We start from the raw sequence: 12602 nt of genomic DNA on the forward strand, positions 1-12602 counted from the left end.
ACGATGCGATATTGGTCGTATGGTGCGATAACGATGTCATAACGATGCGATATTGGTCGTAAACGACGCGATATTGGTCGTATGATGCGATACACGATGTCATAACGATGCGATATTGGTCGTATGATGCGATAAACGATGCGATATTGGTCGTATGGTGCGATCAATGGTGTCGTCCATATCGCATCGTCAGAGCAGGTCGATGTCTATATAAGCAGGGGTCGATTTAGGGGTCAGAGGACATTCCCCCACCACCCACCGAACGCCCATACACGATTAAATCTAAGTTGACATCATATCGTACCGTACGCTGATTCTGAACCGATAGGAACGCTAAAACCGGTACGCGATCCAACCCCATCGATTTGACAGTGAGTCGCAACGTCCTGTTCAAGCCAAAGCGGAAGACGAGACCGGCACCGGCACCGGCACCATCGCACAGAAAGGTGCTCCGCATGGAGGAATTGAAGAAGAAGATGGACCCGATGGTCCTGACCAAGCTGGGACGGGGATATAGGGCCAAGTAGTATATAGTCTAATGATGCATATGAGGGTTGCGGTGGGCGGCACATGCCGTGCCCATCGGGTCTGGCAGAGCTGTGTATGGTGGAGGGTCATGTCGAAAGCTGACCGGTAGGTTGTCTTAGGTACCGTATCACATCACAAACCGTAACGCCCCGATTGAATAGGTACAGTACAGACATCGGGTGATACAAACCGTGAGTTTCCCGTCATGTGATCCACCGTCACTCACCATCATCCCTTAGGCAGCCATGTCTCGAGTCCCATCCGTCATCCAAGCGCCCACACCGGCCCATGTCCAGACATACTACTGCACCCACACCAGGTCAAACCGATCAAACATCGAGGCAACTGTGAGACGGCTACTTGGTGACTCGGCTGACCAGCCGCTCCGTCGACTGCCTGAGCATGGCGATTTGGCCATTCCGCGCCCCCATAGATCGGGTGGTCCCAAGTTCTGGGTGGTCAGGATCTCCGGTCAGCTATCACAGGGAGATCAGGATACCATACTTGAAGCCGCCAGGAAAAGTGAGAGCGCTGGGTGTCAAGCTTTCATCAAAGGTACCGAGCGTACCACTGGACTGAGCCCGCATCATCTTGGTGTCTTCTTCCGTGCCTCCGAGATCCATACACCCTGGGTCACCAATGACACACTACAACCACATTCGAACAAACGGGTCGCAGCAGCGAGAAGGCAATGTATGCTGGGACTATGCTTGGCCATAGATGCTGTCGTCAAGGAGAAGGTTCAAGCCAGGCTCGACCAGGTGGATCGTAAGACCTGCCTGGCACATAAAGCCAGCAACGACCGTTTCAGGTCTGCCGTTGACCAAGGAAAGCTCGATCTCCGTGGATTGTCCCCTTCCGACTTTCAAGATGTCCAGGTTGACCATGTAGCCGATTTCTTCCGCTTCGGTCAGCTGGCTACCTGCTCTGCGATCACCCAAGGTCAATCAGAGAAGCTGCACATGGATAACCATGATGACCGTCGTCTATACACCACACTCCTCGTCTTGGGTCGGGAGAACTTAGACTGGGATCACACAGATGGTAGGGGTGATCTCTTGCTTCCCACGTTAGGACTCGCTTTACCCGTCTTTCCCGGTGATGTTGTGTTCTTCCAGCCAGGGCTCCTACCTCATCGAGTGGTGGCTCTCAAGCCAGAAGATGCCAAGAAACGAGTGGTGATCACCATGTTCACCTGCGAGCCTACAACGGATTACTTGGACATGCAAGGAATCATGTTACCCCGTGCTAAGAGGTCCTGGAAGCCGAGGTCAGGGCAGGATACTTGTCCCAAATGTGATAAGACCTACAAGGATCTCCTCGATCACATCAAGAAGAAACACGGTGAGGACAGGTTCACTGCAGAGGAGATGGCAGAGACGGGCTTATGGGTGTGCTCCTGCGGAAAGGTGACAGCTAGTGAGAGAGGGTTATCCTACCACCGTAAACGATACCCCAGTCATCATGTGTAAGCCATAAGCGCTATGTAATTATGTACCAACCATACTATGTATACTCAGTAGTGGTTTCTGTAGGGGTCAGCCGGACAGTATGTACGATCCTTCGTATCCCCAGTAGTGGTTTCTTTAGGGGTCAGACTCAGTAGTGGTTTCTTTAGGGGTCAGCCAGTAAGGGTGTACGATCCTTTGTATACCCAGTAGTGGTTTTTGTAGGGGTCAGCCAGACAGTATGTACGATCCTTCGTATCCCCAGTAGTGGTTTCTTTAGGGGTCAGACTCAGTAGTGGTTTCTTTAGGGGTCAGCCAGTAGTGGTTTTTATAGGGGTCAGACGCGTCTGCTTGTACAATTTGATATGTAACCCCCAATAGGGGTTTCTTTAGTAGTCAGACGCGTCTCTACTTACCATACTTCTTCTACTCAGTAGGGATTTCTTTGATGCGATTCCATTTAGACATTCATATCACATAAGAAATACCATGCCCAGAGGAAAGACGACCAACCCCTCAGGCAGATGCAATAGGTGTGCTGGGATTCTTTATGTCGATCTGGTGGAACACTTCAAGAAGAGACACAAGGGAGATCGATTCACCAAGGATGATATTTCAGACACGGAGGTGGTGGTATGTGCATGTGGGAGATTGGTGTTGAATGCGAGTGGGCTCAACAAACATCAGCTACGGTTCAACTGTCCCAGTTACTCTCCAGCTCAAAGGGCCGCTCGATATCTCAGCAACTCATTGACACCTGCCCCTTCGACAGCATCTCTTTACTCTCCAGCTCAAAGGGCAGCTCCATATCTCAGCAACTCATTGACACCTGCCCCTTCGATAGCATCTCTCCTTGAAGCATCCCCTTGGAGATCCACTCTAAAGACCCCCAGTCGTTTCAGCAGTCCGCTCAGCTCGGCGCACTCTGCATCTGGCCATGTCCCACCAGCTAACTCCACGTCATCCCCTCTGAGTTCAGTCGTGGGAACGCCCAGTCTGAGTCCTGCAAGTACCCGTCGGTCATCTCAGTCTCTGTCACCCAACGGTCTGTCCATCAACCACTTGCAGATCAACAGCTCACCACTCACTCCCACCCGTAGGTCCTCCTCCAGAGTTACCAATCCCGTCCTCTATGTATACGATGAGGCGGATGATGACGTATTCAGTCATGGTCAGGAGACGGAAGTGTATGAAGAGGACGGGGCTGGTAAAGAAGTAGAAGAAGATGACGACGACGAGGAGGAGGAGGAGGAGGAGGAGGAAGAGATCGAGGATGAGGCTTATTGGGAGAGAAAGCGGGCCAAGGAGATCGAGGATGCAGCCCAGGATGGGGATGACAGACCATGGTCCGATGAAGAGAATGAAGAGGAACGATCAGTGATGAGTGACGATGGATCATATCAATGGCAGCCAGAAGAAGATGAATCGGACCAAGGGGGGATGGATATAGATCCCCAGGAGTCTGATGGACGGGATGGTCAAGGGATAATGGAAGATGGTGCGGGCAGAGATGACGGTGGTGAGGACATAGACGATGACCTTTGGGACTTACTGGGAGGGGATGAGGATGGAGAAGAACGAGGGAGCATACGTGCTAGTACGGAACAAGATGTCACGGGAGAACAAGAGGGTGTGGATGTACGGGATAGAGGGTGGAGCCCTCCAGTATTAGAAGATGTGGGGTGGAATGGCTCGAGTCGTTTGTCCCAGAGTTACCTTTCATGGGAGGATTCAAGAAGCTGGTGGAACATCAGGAGGAAGGGAACGACTGGCTGGACGAGTTGGAGAGGAAACCTACCGATGTGGACCGATGGGAACTGTCAATCTCACCAGAGGAATACTTGAACAGGTTTGAAAGCTCGCTGGCCGATGTCCAGATCGTCAACCGGGCACCTACAAGGAGGCTTGAAACGTCCCACGGTCCAGACTTCAGCCAGTACATGTATCTCGCTCAAGCCACCCACCAGTTATGGGTCCATCCTCGACATAGAGACGTTTTCATTGAAGAAGCCGACAAGTACCAAGCCATCCAAAAAGGTCGATTCCGTGAGCAAGCCAGTCTGGGCAGGGCTCATCTCCCGACCAGTGTTTTTGTTCACTGCCTCATTGCTTCCGGATGCAGTGTCATACGGCTCAAGGCATATGGTCAGAAGATGCCCATCACAGATCGCTTCCTCAGCTCGGAACCAGCTCAGGTCGATCACAAGTATGCGAAATACAACAAATGGGACATTGGGGTCAACTTTGGATCTCCTTACATCTGGCTGTTTGCTTCGGCCACAGGCAGACACAATGGCTTCCGTCACTATCGGACCATGTTGCCGGGGTCGATGGACTATGGTACGGTCAGCATCAAAGCCACCCACAAACGGCGCAAGTTCAAGCTCAAAATCTACCCAAGGATCGTCCATGTCATCAAGTCGTTCGACTCTCACCTGCAAGGGAGCATTCCCAAGACCATGTACGGGGTCAGGAATCAAGTCGAGAAGGCGTCAAGGATGATACACAACCTTTCCAGCAAGGACGACAGAGGTCTCGGAGGGTTCCGGATAGAGGTCAGTGTGACGGCACCCGGCTTGAAAGAAGCCCGCCGTCTGGTGGAAGCGACTCCATTCCTTGATCCTTCCTACTGGCTCGGTCAAGGAGAAGGTCCTCACTGCAAACATCACCTGGATGCCAAGCTGGTCACCCGAGAGGCTTTCCTCAGTAATGCCAACTGGGTATACGAGCAAGCTCAGATCAGAAGCGTGTTTCAAGGAGCCGCATCCAACGTACCTACTCCACAGCAAAGACAGATCCTGGTCGACATCTTGAATTCTCTCGGCTGGAATTCAGATCATGGCTCACCCACCAAGTCGCTGTCAACCGATGCCTGGTGGATGGGTGGTGAGGAGGTAGTTCCGACCTGCTTCAGCTTGCTGTCTGACAAGTATCGGACTGATGAACAGTTGGATGGTCTGTTTGGATTGGTGAAACGCATCATGCCCAATGGTCGATTCCCCTGTCAGAGAGATCCCGATGGACCTGGTCATGGATATCATAGGAACAGCGCTCATCCTTTCAGGATCGCCTGCGGTAAGAAGGGATGCCGCCATAAGCTGAATGGGGTGAAGATGCTGAGGTGGTTGACAGAATTGGTCTCGGCCGAGGTCTTGGGGATATCAGACTTGGGAATCCAGCAGGGGGCCGTGGGAGGTGACGAGGGTATGGAAGATGAGGATAGGACAGGACTTGGTGGTGAGTCGCTTGATCTATGCACGGTAAGCGATAAGCTGACTTGTGGTTTGGGTCAGACGAGACGCGTCAAACAGGTGAGCCGTACGCTCAGTGAGGGTTTCTGTAGGGGTCAACCTGGGTCAGAAATTTGATCCCGGCTTAGGAGGTCGGAAGGTCGAGTGAGTGAAAATAAATTCTCATTTGTCACTCGCGGCACCTATGCATGATCTGACTTGAGATTCTGAATCGGCAGCTCGTTCTGTATTGGGAATATCTTGAACAACTTGAAGAATGCATGCATGGGCGATTTGAAAAAAGTTTTTCACCAAGTCGGATTTGATCCCGGCTTAGGGGGTCGGACTGTCTTGTGAGTGAAAATAAATTCTCATTCGTCACACATCGCAGCTATGCACAATCTGACTTCAGATCCTGGTTCAGCAGCCGATTCTGTACTGGTAATGTCTTAGGGACTTGGAAGAATACATGCATGCGCGAAACGGAAAATGTTTTTCACTCTTCCTCGATTTGATCCCGGCTTGGGGGGTCAGACCGAGCTGTGAGTGAAAATAATTTCTCATTTGTCACACACCGATGCTATCGTCCTGCAACTGGTATATCCTGGCTCACACACTCCTCCTCTACCAGGTGATATATGTCATGAAGCATGCATGTGTGCGTGGCCGATGTAATCTTTTTTTTTTTCAGACCCAAATTTGATCCCGGCTTGGGGGGTCGCTCCCGTGCCGACCCAGAATATTTTCTCAATCACGCTACACATCACGTAGAGACCTCAGATCAATTTTCCCAGCATCCTAGACGTCCCCTCTACCATCTGGGACGATAATATGCATGCACGAAATTCGGCCCAAAATCGGCACCCCTCAGAGAATCGGTATGTAACCCCGTATCTGACTGATATGAAGAGCAAGAGGTGTGTTGATTCGATGGAGGTGTAGTTTGAGATGGTGATAGGATTGTGATATATAACGGTGATGATTTGTTATCCAAACCATACAATGTGCGGAGGGTCCTAGCTGGTGTCAAGGACGTCAGAGGTCCAAAGAGCATATTATGATAAATTGTGACTCGTGGGTCGATGGGTTGGAGAGCACAGAAAGGACTGGATAGGGGTGCGTCATGGATAGGGGGGACGAAAGCTTGGACCGGTAGGGTCAGGGGTGATGGAGCCACATTCATGAAAGAGAACCAGAGCAAGTGGGAGACGTGATGCATGTAAAAATGAACATATATAGATAGGTGCCCGATTCTATGGTTCCATAAGATAAGTACGGAGTTTATTCAACCTATAGTACTGAACGTTAGTAGACGACATCATACAGGACAATCCCATAGCAAAAGATGTCGCACAGTGGGTTTCGGGTCGGTGTTGGAGGATACAGGGACAAATGTGAGACGAGATGAGCGTTGAAGGGACATACAAGAGGTGACTGACGAGGAGTGACGATGTACATAGACGATCGTGTGCAAATCGTAATAGGTGCACCCGATGGTGAACGGATTCATTTCACGGTGGGGAGGAACAGATGTTTCTGGCGGTTGAAGGTGAGTTTTGTGAGGTGTTGCAAGAAATTACGATGATTGACTCGGGGTAGTGTTACTGACAGAGGTAGCAGGGGGTTAGGGTATGATTGTGGATACATGACGGGAAACAAAGTTCAGACGTCAATAACACATTGGTACATATTGGCTGATCATATTTGGTGTCTGGTACAAGATATGGCTCGATGACTATCAAACTGGACCGACGATGCAAGGCGAGAAGGAGTGACGGGGGTACCAGAGTTGGGGGGGTTAGGGGGGTTGAGTATGCGAGTCAGCATCGGAAACGCAGAAATGATTGTCAGAGGTCCAGCAAAGCATAGATGGATAGAGGACGTGTGTAGGTCCCATGGGACAGAAGATGGCTCGAAGATTATCAAATTGAACCGATGATGCAAGGTGACGAGATGAAGAAGCAGTTAGAGATTGGCGCGATTTGGGTGAAGGAGCGAGGTCGGGTGCGCGAGTCAGCATAGGAAACGCAGAAATGATTGTCAGAGGTCGAGCAAAGCATAGATGGATAGAGGACGTGTGTAGGTCCCATGGGACAGAAGATGGCTCGAAGATTATCAAATTGAACCGATGATGCAAGGCGACGAGAAGAGGAAGCAGTTAGAAGATGCAACGATTTGGGTGAAGGAGCGAGGTCGGGTACGCGAGTCGGGATAGGAAACGCAGAAATGATTGTCAGAGGTCCAGCAAAGCATAGACGGATAGAGGACGTGTGTAGGTCCCATGGGACAGAAGATGGCTCGAAGATTATCAAATTGAACCGATGATGCAAGGCGAGAAGGAGTGACGGGGGTACCAGAGTTGCATTCTCGACGTCGAAGATGCAAGGCGAACATCGAGGCGGGAAGGGGGAAATTGCCGGATGAGGTAATTTTTGGCGTCGGGCGTCGCCGATCGGGTCGCATCTTGGGCCGAGGATGCGGGCGGAATAAGGGTAGAAGTCCTTCATTCATGAATCTGGAATCAGCCCTTCATGTACAAACAGCTACACGATGCAGAGAACATGCATTGAAACTGAATAGTCGTGGAGGCGAATCTAAGAAGCGACCTGGACCACCTATTCGACTTGTTCTATCCGGATCGGGAGCACACATACAGATGCTTGAATTGCTGTGTAACACCTAGACGGACTTCAGGACGGTCGAACCTTCTGCCGAATCTGCAACTACAAAATACTAGAATATTCATACCTGTACAAATCAAACGCTGGTACGAATAAAAATCAATCACCTAACAGAAAATTCTCGCGTTTCGCCTAGACATGATCCTTTCTGACAACCACTGCTCCAGATAGATAGGTCAATCAAGCCCGCTCCACATGGGCGATCTGGGCCTCAGGTTTGTCTTCAGCAATCTGGTGATGAAGAGCAACGTCGAACGCGTTGACTTGTGTGGTCTTGAACTTTCGAGCGGGGACTTTTCGCTCGAACAGTATATCCATCTGGAACGGCAAGTGATACTAATTAACAACGAAGACTTGGCAATACCCTGAGCACAGAACTCACCTCAGCGAAAGTCCGTCCCGAAGGCTCCGGAACCCGAAAGTAAGCATAGACAAGAACAATCGCACAGCTGCAGGTTGCACATGGTCAGTCCCGCCGTCCCAAAATCATCACTCAAATGTCACTTACGATCCCGCCCAGAAAAACCCGGCCTTGTTCTATCAGGGGATAGTCAGCAAGTAACCCTCAGAAGACAAAAGGGAAAGCGCACTCACGCCCCAGTTCCACGCAGTTGGATTGATCATGTACGGGGTAAGGACATTGCTGATTATAGCAGCAACGTTGTACGCGGCCCTGCCCAAAGCGACGGTCTTGATCTGCAGTCGACGAGTGGACATTTCCGCGACCAGGGAGAAGGCAAGGGTTCTGGAGCACGGGGAGATGAGCATATACACAGATACGAAATTCGGATCGAAGCTAACTTACCCAACCGAACATTGATAGAACACTGCCCATACCAACATCAATGCACCTGTAGCAAGACTCGCGGAGTGTTTGTGGGATTCGGGAACTAGTCCAACGAATCCGATGACAAGGAGGGTGATGAAGAGACCGCAGAGTCCGCCAATGAAGAGATTTCGTCGACCGATCTTAGTCATGAGGAACCAAGCGCCGAAAGTACCCACCATATTGATGGCGTATTGACCCATTGCGAAATCGTAGGGGATCTGACCAGTGAGTCCAGCTTGCTCGAAGAAGTAAGTCGAATAGTTTGAGAAAGTGTTACCAGCAAGGTTTTGGGTTGCCCATAGCATACAAACAATTTCTGTCCTTCGCAGATCGACACCTCTGAAGCAATCAAGGTAAGAGGCACCCGAGGTGATGTCTTGTTCGAGCTCCGTTGTGTGTCGGATCATATCAACAGTTTCGTCTGCGTTAAAGGTCGGATCGCTTTTCGCAGATGTCAATCGCAAGAGTGACTTCTTAGCTGCCTCCAGTCTCCCTCTACGAACGAGCCACCAAGGGGACTCGGGGGCAAAGTAGATCCCAATGATTAGGGGAGGATAGAACATCCACTAAAATAGAGAGGTTAGAACGCCCTTATCGCTCCGCTCAACCTCATCACCTACCATCAATCCATAAGGAATTCTATACGCCCATTGATCTGTTCGGCCAAATTGTGATTTAATCACCCCGATCCCGACAAGCTGTCCCCATCCCCAACAGAAATTGCCGTAAGTTGTGAGGTAACCTCGCAGGGCCACTGGGCACACTTCTGCGGCATAAGAAATGGCGACTTCAATGGTTCCAGGAGTCAGCCTGCACGGTATCTCCCAAGTTTCCGAACTCACTTGATTGGAATACACCCCATGGAATACCGGCAAGTATTTCACCAGCGAGCAGAGTTTGAATATTGGGAGCACAGAAGAAGATGGCAGTGACAGCTGTCAACCATAAGAGGCATCCCAATATCACGATCCGATATCCAAATCTTTCGGTTGCCAGACCATTCACTGCGATGTGATCTCAGCGTCACGGCTTCGACCACCGACAGACCGTGACTCACCTATCAGACCTAGAATCTGACCACATTGAGCACCATTGCTCAGACCAGTCTGCCATCGAGCTGGTACTTGATAGGTTCCATCCGCGCCTTGCACACCGTATTTGCGGTTGAAGGGATCAAAAGCGTCTAAAAATGTGGGAAAAATCGCACTGAGCCGATGCGTCTAGAGGGTTGTTATATGTTTTTACTCACAAAAGTTTCCAACAAGGGAGATGTCGTAACCCTCCACAGCACAACACGAAGAGATGAGAACAGACCACAGGATGGCTTTGGGATATAGCTTACATCCCTGCCAGAGGGTCATCTTGTGTTCCTTATCTGCACTCTCAAGAGTCAGCAAGCTGACATCGGGGTACATTCTGTGCCGATAAACTCACCAGTAGCCGCCGCGGCATTGGCAAACATGTTCTTCGTGCCTTCGAGTTTCTCATTTCGCTCGACATCTTCATCAGTATGGTGAAGATCTATTCCTTTGAAATCGGCCATTGTTGTTATATATCTTAGTGTGAATAATTAAAGATCGCAATTTGAAAAAAACAGGATGTTCGACTTGACCAGAAACGACTGGGTGATATTTATACGGTATCGTGAATGGCTGCCCCGGAAACCCCCCCTAGTGGGGCAGCCAATCAAAGCGGATTCTTTCCAGGATATAGGTCCGGAGTCCCGATGCAGGGGATGCAGGGGATGCATGACGTGCGCGGCGTCTGGGGGCGGCAGTTGACCTGTGTCGTTCATGTGACACCAACCAAATAGGGGCCAGTCCGACTCGGGGTACATGTACCAAGCCGCCATGGGGTTTAGTCAAATTCTCAATCCGTGTCGGAGGGTCTTGAGTTATGCGACGTTTTAACCGAGTTATTCCGCTACACCACCGGTAAGAACTGGCAGTCAGATACGCTAGTTTACCAACCAAACGATCTGTATCGGATAGTACAATTATCGAGGAAATTTATCTCGGAAGTAAAGACTTGCCGCTTTTTGCGCACAAGCGAACACATGACAATTTGTTTTGAGCAGTGCCAAACCGCGAGAGAGCTTGAGCTTCTGACTCATGAATACTAAATACTTGCTTTGACGACTAAAACGATGATATGTTCAGAGATTGAGTACTGAAAATGATTGCTCGTCGCAGATATCGTTCAACTTGGTTCATTCCAGTTCTGTTGAGCTGCTATATACATTCCCTACTCTCTATGTCAAAGCTCATGTTCATTGTCCCGCAGTACCCTTGACATTAGCCAGAGGCGTTGGGCCGTGCTTTCTGACCACATCAAACCATCCCTGTACAATCCTACTTTCCGCCCACGGCATCTTTTCACTCTCGATCTTGCCATCTCTCAGACACCTTGCTACCTCGTCAGCTTCGTATGATAACCCGTTGTTACCTTGAGCTACTGGATGGTGATGTGTGGTCTTCTGGGTGATACTACCAGCAAAACGATCTGGGCGAGGGACGATGGAAAAGGTTTCAGCCTTGTAAGGAGGATCTACAAGTCATGAACGGATCAGCACTAGAGCGGAACATGGGTGAGCCGAAGGCGTGAACATGCAATGTATGACCAGATCCCCTTCCTCGCATTGTAGAACCGCGGTGGCCTCCCGTTGCCCAGAAGCACTGAGATCACTGAGAAGCAACCCTTGGCACAAATCTTTCCACTGGACCAGCCATCGAGAGTTCAAGTCCACTTGAGTACGCTCGTAAAGAGTCTGATGTGAGAAAAGGACTTGAGGATCTTGATCGCGGTTATGAGGGTTCCGTTGAACCAGAAGCATAGCCCACACAGACGGATAAGGTCCCCTAGACGCATCATAAGCTCGATTCTCAGTCCACTGGATATGACCCACATGTCAAGCAAACTGCCCCCGCCTAACGCCGGATCAAGCATTCGGTGGCTCGCAGGTTCATCTACCACAATTCCAGGTCAGTTGAGTGCGTGCCAACGTATGGCCGCTTACTATCAGGCTTCCAGTCCATTGAAAAATCCGCTGAGAATCTTTGTGGCTTGCCCAGCTTCCCGGAATCGATAACCTTAGCAACTTTGGCTGCAAGAGGGTGGAATCTAGTCCATACCGCTCTTAAACAAACGTTCAGCTCGAGCCGGCTGTGAATTTGTTCAAATCACTCACTCCATCAGGAAGAGCTTCTTGTCCTTGGCTATAGATATGAGCTCATCCAACTCCTCCAGGTCAAAGGTGAATGGCTTCTCGCAGAGAACGTGTTTTCCCGCTAACAATGCGTCTTTTACGTTTTGGTGATGAGCTGAGGGAGGGGTGCCCACATATATCACATCCACATTCTGGTGCATGCACAGAGATCAGTTGATCAAACTGACAAGATCAGGACTTGGCGAGCTCACCGGATCATCATAGACTTCCTGATACGATCCACATGCTTTTACCCCTCCCAATTTACCATTTTCCACTCCCCAGTGCCAACCTTCCGAGGGGATAGCTGAAGAGAGAGAGTTGATGAACTTCTGCGCAGAAGCAACGGATCGAGATCCCACAGCGCTGATGTTGTGAGATATGTCAGCAACACCTCTGGTAGCAGGATCGACCAGCAGATCCTGCAGAGAGTTATCATGTAAGTCGTGCCACTACTCTGCTGTGATCTGGTGGAAACTCACCCTGGCAAACTCGCTTGAGATCGATCCTGTTGCAATGATCCCCCATCTCAGGTTGTAAGGTGGCATGTTGTCTGTGTCAGAGTAGGTCAAGTGACGAGGTTGCGCAAAATTTCTTGTTGACTGTTCGACTGAATCTAACCACTGTTCATAAACTCTGGAAGAAGCTTATTATCTACGATATTCGATCGCCTGGCCATCT

The 12602-nt window shown here is 50.2% G+C and overlaps 4 protein-coding genes across 4 annotated transcripts; 2 read left to right on the forward strand and 2 right to left on the reverse strand.

Moving 5' to 3' along the window:
• Positions 1–773: 773 nt before the first annotated feature.
• Positions 774–2000, forward strand: L199_007875 (uncharacterized protein; the record flags this gene model as incomplete). The annotated part of the gene is made up of 1 exon (XM_064893561.1): positions 774–2000. The coding sequence occupies one exon, from the start codon at positions 774–776 to the stop codon at positions 1998–2000; it is 1227 nt and encodes a 408-aa protein (XP_064749633.1).
• A 465-nt stretch (positions 2001–2465) lies between these two features.
• L199_007876 (uncharacterized protein) lies at positions 2466–3821 on the forward strand (the record flags this gene model as incomplete). The annotated part of the gene is made up of 1 exon (XM_064893562.1): positions 2466–3821. One exon carries the CDS (start codon positions 2466–2468, stop codon positions 3819–3821), a length of 1356 nt encoding a protein of 451 aa, XP_064749634.1.
• A 4246-nt stretch (positions 3822–8067) lies between these two features.
• Positions 8068–10259, reverse strand: L199_007877 (uncharacterized protein; the record flags this gene model as incomplete). Its single annotated transcript, XM_064893563.1, has 10 exons — positions 8068–8205; positions 8270–8336; positions 8396–8424; positions 8482–8632; positions 8693–9282; positions 9337–9503; positions 9559–9720; positions 9774–9899; positions 9966–10091; positions 10151–10259. The coding sequence occupies 10 exons, from the start codon at positions 10257–10259 to the stop codon at positions 8068–8070; spliced, it is 1665 nt and encodes a 554-aa protein (XP_064749635.1).
• Positions 10260–10985: 726 nt separating this feature from the next.
• L199_007878 (uncharacterized protein) lies at positions 10986–12469 on the reverse strand (the record flags this gene model as incomplete). The annotated part of the gene is made up of 7 exons (XM_064893564.1): positions 10986–11263; positions 11327–11574; positions 11622–11682; positions 11733–11851; positions 11904–12073; positions 12134–12343; positions 12404–12469. 7 exons carry the CDS (start codon positions 12467–12469, stop codon positions 10986–10988), a joined length of 1152 nt encoding a protein of 383 aa, XP_064749636.1.
• Between the last annotated feature and the right edge of the window lie 133 nt (positions 12470–12602).

Source organism: Kwoniella botswanensis, chromosome 3 (genome assembly GCF_036426115.1).
Source record: "Kwoniella botswanensis chromosome 3, complete sequence".
NCBI lineage: Eukaryota > Fungi > Basidiomycota > Tremellomycetes > Tremellales > Cryptococcaceae > Kwoniella > Kwoniella botswanensis.